Source organism: Trachemys scripta, chromosome 23, assembly GCF_013100865.1.
Source record: "Trachemys scripta elegans isolate TJP31775 chromosome 23, CAS_Tse_1.0, whole genome shotgun sequence".
NCBI classification, from domain to species: domain Eukaryota; kingdom Metazoa; phylum Chordata; order Testudines; family Emydidae; genus Trachemys; species Trachemys scripta.
In genome coordinates, this window is record NC_048320.1 from 2630565 (window position 1) to 2640497 (window position 9933).

At 46.7% G+C, this 9933-nt stretch overlaps 1 protein-coding gene across 4 annotated transcripts in view; it reads right to left on the reverse strand.

The window, feature by feature from the left end:
• Window positions 1-9933, reverse strand: part of PLEKHM1 (pleckstrin homology and RUN domain containing M1) — a 57029-nt gene that overhangs the window by 40563 nt on the left and 6533 nt on the right. For all 4 annotated transcript variants that reach the window (XM_034755828.1, XM_034755827.1, XM_034755829.1 and 1 more), the window contains one exon: window positions 1450-1542. In XM_034755828.1, coding sequence (XP_034611719.1) covers window positions 1450-1503 — 54 coding nt within the window. In that variant the 5' untranslated portion in view covers window positions 1504-1542. The remainder of the gene's footprint in view (window positions 1-1449; window positions 1543-9933) is intronic.

Here is a 9933-nt window from a genome sequence, read left to right on the forward strand (position 1 = left end):
TGGTGAGGCCTCATCTGGAATACTGTGTCCAGTTTTGGGCCCCACACTACAAGAAGGATGTGGAAAAATTGGAAAGAGTCCAACGGAGGGCAACAAAAATGATTAGAGGTCTGGAGCACATGACTTATGAGGAGAGGCTGAGGGAACTGGGATTGTTTAGTCTCCAGAAGAGAAGAATGAGGGGGGATTTGATAGCAGCCTTCAACTACCTGAAGGGGGGTTCCAAAGAGGATGGAGCTCGGCTGTTCTCAGTGGTGGCAGATGACAGAACAAGGAGCAATGGTCTCAAGTTGCAGTGGGGGAGGTCCAGGTTGGATATTAAGAAACACTATTTCACTAGGAGGGTGGTGAAGCAATGGAATGCGTTACCTAGGGAGGTGGTGGAGTCTCCTTCCTTGGAGATTTTTAAGGCCTGGCTTGACAAAGCCCTCGCTGGGATGATTTAGTTGGGAATTGGTCCTGCTTTGAGCAGGGGGTTGGACTAGATGACCTCTTGAGGTCCCTTCCAACCCTGATATTCTATGATTCTATGATCCTTCTGTCACATCTTGTAAGTACCTATGTCGTGAGTTCTTTGGGGTACGGACTGTCATTTCACTGCCTGACTGTACAACACCCAGCACAAGGAGCCCTAGTCCTTGATTGGCACCTTGGGCATTACTGCCATAAAATAATATATATTTTATACACACATTCTATATGTCTAATTCTGTTCTAGGACTAAATTAAGCACAACATTGTAATCCTTATGCTTGTAGCTAATTTACTAAAATGTTGTTTCTAAACATGTACAGATTCCAAAGGTTGTGTAAAGAAAAATACACCAGCTACTAATATTTCCGTAATATTGTTCCTTGGCACCAATCTAACACTTTACATCATCTCCGCACTCTATAGTGCCTTTCAATCGGAGAGCCTGACTACACTAGAGTTTTTGGTTGTGATATAGCTCAAGTTAACCAATTGCCAATTCACTGGTGTTAACTATCATCCTTGGGCCTGCTAGTTTAGACACTCCACAGATATTTTTTTTCCATGACACACATCTCTGCCATTGGGAACAATGTTTGTAGATTGTTGAGAGCCTAGACTAGGGCAACTATACATAGCAATGCCAGCAACCCCTCCTAGTGGAGACCGTTCATATCGGCAACAAAACCAAAACAAAACCAAAACCGTTGCCGGTACAGTTTATACTGATTTGTCTTGTTTGTCTGTGTCTAGAGCAGGGCTTTTGCCTGTACTGAAATGTCATTAGAAAAAAAAAAGAAAGACTCTCACCCCTAATCTGCATTGTTGTATTGGCAAAAGTTTCTAGTGTAGAGCTGGCCTAGCACTTACAGTCATGTTAGTAATCTCCAGTTACCTGTCAGTCAGTTAACTTGAGTTACGTCATAATCAAAAACTCTCATCAGACAGGCCCTGAGAAAATCAACTGGACTCACTCACCTGTATTACTACCTTGGGGTCAGGTCCATTTTCAGTTGTGTGACTGGAATGCATTTCAACTCCTGCTGCCACCTAACTCTGATTACATGACACCTGTAGAAAGACAAAGGGGGAAGATTTTAACTTATAAGTGAACAAGCTAAAGTATTAAATTCACCTGTCATGCAACACGGATTCAACAGGATGTGCAGATCACATTCACAGTCTGTTTGAAAGTCTTCACAGCCAGATCACTGCTCCCAATCAGGTCAGGAATGATCTTGACATTGTTAGATTTACCAAAATGCACTCTGCACACATTCACGCAATTTCAAACAAAATTCAGAACATGCTGACTGATGCCAGTCCCAATACTCTCCCCTGGGACAATGTAAATATTCCCCACGCATTTACCACCCAAGCACAAGCCTGAAGTAGTAGATGGGCTGATGGTTGGGCTCAGGTTCTATCAGAACAGGGAAGTAGGCTGTAGAGATGAGGACATGCCATGTCTCAAAGGGGCAAATCTAGGAATTTACTTTACAGTCTCCTGCTCCTTGAAGTAGGACTGCCTTTGTGTTCTCTTCTTGTAGTGCCTTGCACGAGAGCCCTAGCCATGGACAAGGACCCTAGGGATTACCGCAACACAAATAATTAATAGCAATGTTAACAAAAGAGCTCCAGCTAGTCTATTCTGCTCTGTGGGTGAAGGCATAAGAAGGCAGGAGAAGTTTTACATTCTGTGCAAAAGGAGCCCCAAGCACAGAAAGATCCCCTGGGTGGGGACACAGCCTTCTGCTTTGAGATCATCGGCCCTGCTGGATCCAAAGCCTGATCAGACACTTGAATCCTGGTAAAAGCAGCTCCAGGGAAAAACAGGCTCTCCAAGAGTGTGGAGTAGTCTGGGTTCACATCGAAGAACACTTCATACCCAGGTCTGCTACTGAAATTTCAACTTGCTGCACCTGAGTGCCACACAAACCAGGAGACTCGCCGTCTAACTTAGCCCAACTTGTTGCAGAGTGCACAAGGCCTTGGGTACAAACAGGGCAAAAGCTGGTGATATAAAGTTGACAATCTCAGCCACTGTGGAGGTGAGGATGTGGCCGCGCCAACGTCAGTGCAGACTGTACAAGCACCCGTCCCCCTGCAGATGTACTCGCTTGTGCAGCCCACACTGAAGATCATTGCCTCATTTCTATTTTCAGTGATCTGACTAGGTTACAGCTAGCGTGCATCTGTCTATACAAGCTGCAAATCACACTGCAGCTGCAGTGTAGATGTATGCTTTGAGTGAAACTGACCAAAATTCAAACAGAGAATACAGACGTGTGCACCATGACAACCTGCCACTACAATCTGGATCTGAACAAGCAAACAGAAAACTCTGCAGCAGGAAACTCTAGCCTGATTCCCAGCTGGTCAGAACTTCAGAGAGATTCTAGTAGAAAAGAAAACTCGTGGTGTCCACTGCAGCTTTGTCACAAGGTTTCTTAAACTCTTTGCATTGCAATAAAAAATGCTGAGTGTGGTGACCACAAGTGGTGCTTTAACCTCTGACCCATGTGTTCAATCTGTTGATTATTTGTGACCTGTGAGGAGAAGCACATGGAGACAATGCCTAGAGGACAGTAACAATAGTAGTGACCTGGAGATATCTGTCACTGTTATACGCACTGCACTAGTGCTGAGAAGATTCAATCAGGATCTGAGCCGCACTGTGCTAGGCCCTGCACAAACTGACACTTTCCCTGTCCCAACACGTGAATGTGCCACTGGGCCACCAGTCTCCTCCCTTGCAGGGACTAGTGCCACCAGCCACAAATTCAAAGTGAGAGAGGTGATGTAACCCTACCCTACAATTGTCATCCCCAAAATCCAGTGTATGGCCACTTATGTGAGTGCAGATTGAAGGCAATCTGGAGTAATCCTATGGCTTTCATGGCAGCCATAAAATCCTGGGTTAACCGAGAAGATGCAACTGCATGGACCTTGAAGTCACTCATTACAATAAGCCTGGGCTACTTCCATACAAGCCAGATGGCACTTCCGTCAACACTGATGGAAATCAGAGATGCAGCCACGTGGCTTATACAGCACAATTATTTCCAGTTTAACCCCATCTCAGGGTTGCTACTTCTCATGACAGTAACATTATTCACACTTAAGGTCGGGCTCCTGGAATCACATGAGAATCAACTTAAAAAACCCCCAAACATTTCTCGTTTTTACAGTAGCAGAGAAAAGTTGGAGACATGTACGCTAAAGGCACAAAAACAGAAGGCAAGTAAAAATGTATTATTTTTTAATCTCATTGATTGGAAGGGCCAGACTCACGATTTCTGAATGCTTGTGGTTGGCAATGCGTCTCCTGTCAAAAAGAGTGGACAAACTCACAGGAATCAACTTTTGGAATCGAGCACCTCCTACATGCGAACAGCCCGACTAAGCCACTTGCCAAACTTCCCTCAGGTCATGCTAAACCTGGTATCCATCTTCAGAAAGCTATGCTAATACACACCAAGCCAGCCGGGTCTCCATTACACACCACGGAGAGTGTATAGAAGTGAAGGCAGCTATAAAAAATGAAAAAAAAAAAACCCCATGTATAAAAATGGAAGTAAGGGGAAGTTGATATTAATGATTGTATTTTTGAAGAATGATTAGCAGGGTCCGTCCCATGCTGGTCAGTGCCATCCAAGCAGAGAGGGAGAAAATTCACATAGTCCCATTTTTGAGGCTTTAAAAAAGCTTTAGAATCATCATAGAATCATAGAATATATCAGGGTTGGAAGGGACCTCAGGAGGTCATCTAGTCCAACCCCCTGCTCAAAGCAGGGCCAATTCCCAACTAAATCATCCCAGCCAGGGCTTTGTCAAGCCTGACCTTAAAAACCTCTAAGGAAGGAGATTCCACCACCTCCCTAGGGAACCCATTCCAGTGCTTCACCACCCTCCTAGTGAAAAAGTTTTTCCTAATATCCAACCTAAACCTCCCACACTGCAACTTGAGATCATTGCTCCTTGTTCTGTCATCTGGTACCACTGAGAACAGTCTAGATCCATCCTCTTTGAAACCCCCTTTCAGGAAGTTGAAAGCAGCTATCAAATCCCCCCTCATTCTTCTCTTCTGCAGACTAAACAATCCCAGTTCCCTCAGCCTCTCCTCATAAGTCATCTGCTCCAGCCCCCTAATCATTTTTTTTGCCCTCCGCTGGACTCTTTCCAATTTTTCCACATCCTTCTTGTAGTGTGGGGCCCAAAACTGGACACAGTACTCCAGATGAGGCCTCACCAATGTCGAATAGAGGGGAACGATCACGTCCCTCGATCTGCTGGCAAAGAGCAACTCTCCCCCGTGTGGAACTCCAGAGGCCAGATTCTCAACCAAGCTCAGCACTGAGCAGCTCCCATTGCTCTCAGTGGGAGCTGCTGGATGCGGAGTACTGGGAAAATCTGCTCACAAAGGCCTTGCAGCCTCCCAGAGCAGCCCCTGCTCCATTCCCCACTATGGGACACTGATACCCACATCCTCAGAAGTATTCAGGCACCTAATGCCCATTGAAATCAATTGAGAGTTCGGTACCTACAGTAAAAGTCTTTTATGGATCTGAGCCTCAGGGCTTCTCTCTCCCCCCGCTCCCAACGGAGGAGCTTCTTCATCCCATTCAGATGAGAGTCACCCGGGGTCTCCCACCTTCTTCTGTTTTAATAACTGTCATTTGAATGGACTTTTCGAAACACTCAGATTTGCAAAGGGCTGAAATATTTGACAGACAGCAGCTCCGTCAGTCTCCTGAGTGCCAGGCTAATGCTGTATGCCAGCTCTGGGTAAGAAACAGCAGGGCCCCCCCTGCCCATTCGGAGGGCATCTGGTTACAAAACTGATTCGTTCTTCAAAAATACAAACCCTCCCCTCACCATCTTCTCACACAGCGACACACTGTATAAGGGTCTGTGTTACTCAGACAGGCGGAGAGGATGATCACGGTGGTCCCTTTTGGCCTTATCGTCTATGAATAATGATGGGCTCTGTAGACAAATCGGATCACCTCAATACTCCAAACCAAACTACACTGCTGCTGCAGCTTTTTCCTCCCCACACAAACGACGGGACATGTGGCAGATCAGCAACACAGATTCATTTTGTAGAACTCTTCAAACAAACACAGAGAAAACATTTAAAAAAAACCTGTTGCCAACACAGGCAACAGCACTTTGCAAGGCAGTTTGGAAAACAATTAAAACCATACAGAAGTGATTCAGTTCGTTCCCTGGAAATCCACAACTTTGACTTTGGAACTGATTTAAAAGAATAAGATTCAGAATGGACGAATTACAGGGGCACCCAAACTTAACAAATCTGTACAGGAAACTGGCACATGGTTTCCTTGTTAACAATCAACACTCAAACACTGCTCACGCAGAGCACAACTAGGAACACATAAGGAAAGTAGAATTAAGATCAACCCTATGGAGTCCTCTTACCTTAGGATGTGGAGATTGCTATTCAGAGAGACAGACAAGCCACGTATATATTGATTAACCAAGCCAAATGGGTTTCCAAATTCTAAAGTATGGGCATATCTGACCACGTATATCCTTCAGAAATTACTTGTTAATAACAATAGTATCAAAAAAGAGGCCAGACTCTTCCCAACAGATTTCCTTCCTGGAGACAGGCTCCTGGATGAACTCTCACAGACTGGCTTCCCTGTTTTAAACCTCATTGATGACAAGTAGCTGCTCACACAGTTTGGATGGAAAACAATAACCAACGATGACAGCGTTACCCAGTGACTCAAAGCCTGGAAACAGAGCCAGTCATTTTCCAAGTATGAGGACCTTGGAAGTTATCCTCCACCCAGAGAAAATTAAAGAGCTTGCACACCAGCCAGATCAAACAGCTCTTTCCTGCTGTCAATGCAGCCCTCTTCTCCGCCCACAGTATGACAAGGAATAAGCAGTTTCAGCACCAACACCAGGAAGCTTTTCCTTCAAAACCAGAATGACATCCACCTCCAAATCCTACCTCCAGCAGAGATTTCTGTATCCCGAAAAGATCAGGGATTCATGAAGCCCACTAGGTACTTGCTATTGCCAACCTATTTTAGTGCTCAGGTACTGTATTACAAGGATGGGTGGCGGCACACAACAATCTGCTAAACAGCAGCACAGTGTTGGGAATCAACATTCTGGGAGAGGGAGCACTGACTAATGGTTATAGCAGTGATTACAGAGAGGACAGACAAGCATGTAGATACAAGAGAGTGAATATCCTGGCCTAAGCAGATGATCTGGTCCTGATTGCAGACAACCCCGAGAGTCTCCAACAAATGCTTGACATCACCAGCCAGACTGTCAACTGGATGGGAGTCCGCTTCAATGCCAGGAAGTGTGCATCCCTGCATATCGATGGCAGTAGAAGGGATTCGGTCCGGGCTACGTCTTTTCAGATCCAGGGTGAACCCATGATCTTCCTCGAGGACGGACAAGTGTACCAACATCTCAGCATGCCGACGTGTTTCCACATCCAACAGACACTTGAGGATACCATCACTGAGATCCTACAAGATGTGGCCAGGATCGACTCTTCCCTACTGGCACCGTGGCAGAAGATCAATGCCTTGAACACCTTTCTGATCCCCCGTATCTCATTTGTCCTGAGGGGATCTGCCATGGCGAAGGTACCTCTGAACAAGGCAGACAACACCACCGGCAGCTGGTGAAGAAGTGGATGTTTCTTCCCCAAAGGGCCAGCAATGAACTGGTGTACATCTTGCACAGGCAGGGCAGCACCAACATCCCTTGAATGGGTGATCAGTGCGATGTTGCCATGATTACTCACGCCTTCCGCCGTGCACGGACACCATGGTGAGGAACATCGCAGAGAGCGCTCTGCAGGATGCCGTCAAGAAGCGAATCGTCAGGACCCCCTCCAACCAAGATGTTGCCACCTACCTGAGCGGCTCGCTGGAAAGTGAATTTGGAAAACAGGGTAGACTTTGCTTCTCTCTGGACTCGTGCCACCAATGCTACAGGACGACTGGAGAAGCGTATCAGCTGCCACTGGATGTGGTGCGAGGAATGCCAGGAGCTGGGAGTCCTGGTGCCACAGGTGAAGAATACAGATCACACTATCATCACTCCGAGAGCTAGAACCATGCTGGAGAGGACCCTGAAGGATGCCATCCACTGCCAATACGTGGAAAACCTGAAATGGAAGCTGGACCAGGGCAAGGCGTTCGAGGTGACGTGCAAGTGGAATGCCAGCAACCACTTCCTCCGTGGGGGCAGCTTCACCCGATTTGCCGACTGAAGGTTCATCCACAGGACCCGGCTCAACTGCATCCCACTGAACAGAGCCGTCTGCCACTGGAATCGGGACAAGCAATGTAGAAAGTGCGGCTATGCCAACGAGACGCTACCCCACATCCTGTGTAGCTGCAAGACCCATTTGAGAGCTTGGCAGCTGTGACACAACGCCATCCAAGATCTCCTGGCCAGAGCCATCCCACCACCTGTGGGGAAGGTTTCCATGAACTCCGCCATTCCTGGAACCGACAGCCAACTGCGACCGGACATTGACATCACCAACAAAGTCTGGAAGAAGATCTTCATGGTGGACGCCATAGTGCCATTAGAGAACAGGACCCTGGCCTTCCACGATGCCCGAGCTTGAAAGGTAGAGAAATAAGCCCCTCTGGCCGAAACCTTGAGAGCTAAGGGTTCCAGGTCCAGACACACGCACTGATCGTCGGAGCCGTAGGCACATGGGACCCCAGTAATGAATGAGTGCTGAGAGAATGTGGAATCAATCAGCACTACGCTCAGCTGATACGGCAACTCATGGTGTCAGACACAATCAGGTGGTCAAGGGACATCTACATAGAACACATCACCGGACATGGGCAATAACAGGAGGAATGAGTTGGAAGTCGATGAGAGGCACAGTCAGGAAAGTAACTGAAATACTTTCCTCGTGGATTGTATTTTCTAAATGGACGACCTACCTAATTCTCAATTACTGAGGGACAATCTTCACTCATTGATACATTTGCTTTCCACAACCAAATCTCTGTACAACTTTTCATAAGGGATGTAACCGAGTACTCGGATTCTAATATCTAAACTGTATCGTTAAATCTATTTACCTAAATTTGGGTTATTGCTGATTATGTACTCTATGTATCATATGACTTTTAAAAACAAACTATACCCAGATGTGCAGACACTCTTTTCCCAACCTATGTATTATATAATTTTTTTAACATTAGCTTTAATAAAATGTTTAAATCTGTTCTTATCAGCACCCGTAGCTAAGCAGTTGCCAAGCTATTCCAAGCTTTGCCAGAAGTGCAAACCCACTTCTAACTTATTTCTAGAATTTGTAAGTGACACTTGCCTGCCTCCTACAGCTGGGAGTAGGAGACTTTCCTCAATAGCAAAGGTTGTGAAGTGCACAGAAATATCAACACTGGTCAGTGGAAGAAGCAAAACTCTAACTTGTGGCCTCCTGGCTCCCAGCACAGCCTTGGCTAAAAGGTATTGTGAGGGAAGTCTCTCTCCCCCCCCCCAATCTCCCTGAGCAATCCTGAGGTACAACACTGAGGGCTACAGGACAGTCCTTTCGATTCACAGGCTGTCCCACCAAAAATGGAAGAGGGGGGAAGCCATAGCATGAGAAAGCCCATCCTGGAACTAGCTAGTGACTGAACATGAGCTGAGTGACCGATGCTTGCACCATACCTCGGAGGTCAATTTGGCCACCAGAGGCCAGAAAACACAGACTGCACTTGACCGACAAGCGGGGTGGTGAACAAAGAATTACTTCCAGCTGCTAATGAAACCAGCATTTTCAGCTTAAAATGCTGCAGCCACAGCTACACCCCAAGTCAGGGAGCCCACCTACTTGCACAAATGCTCAATGCACTCCATACGCTCCTCATTCAGGACAGCACAGTGAAGCACACAAAAGACAGGACATGCAGAGCTGAGGATGAATGCTCAACTGTGCCTTAATTATGTGATCCCAGAACAGTATCTCTCAAATGCAGCAAAAGGAGAGTTTTCACCTGCACACACACGTAACATGTAATTCGCAAGTGCTGGAGATAAGGGGAAGTTCTGTGGCCTGTGTTATACAGGAGCTCAGACTAGACAATGACGATGGTTCCGTCTTACCTTGGAACCTATGAATCTATGAACTAAGAGTTCCTGTGTTCTTAGGCTTTGTCTACACTGGCAAGTTTCTGCACAGTAAAGCAGCTTTCTGCGGTGTAACTCCCGAGGTCTACACACTGCCAAGCCACTTAGTGTGCAACTCCTCAGTTGCAGCGTTGCACAAAAACCACCTGCGCTGCATTGCCAGTGTAAATAGGGTTACCATACGTCCGGATTTTCCCGGACATGTCCGGCTTTTGGGGGCTCAAATCCCCGTCCGGGGGGAAATCCCCAAAAGCCGGGCATGTCCGGGAAAATCGGGAGGGAAGGAGGGAGGGCTCG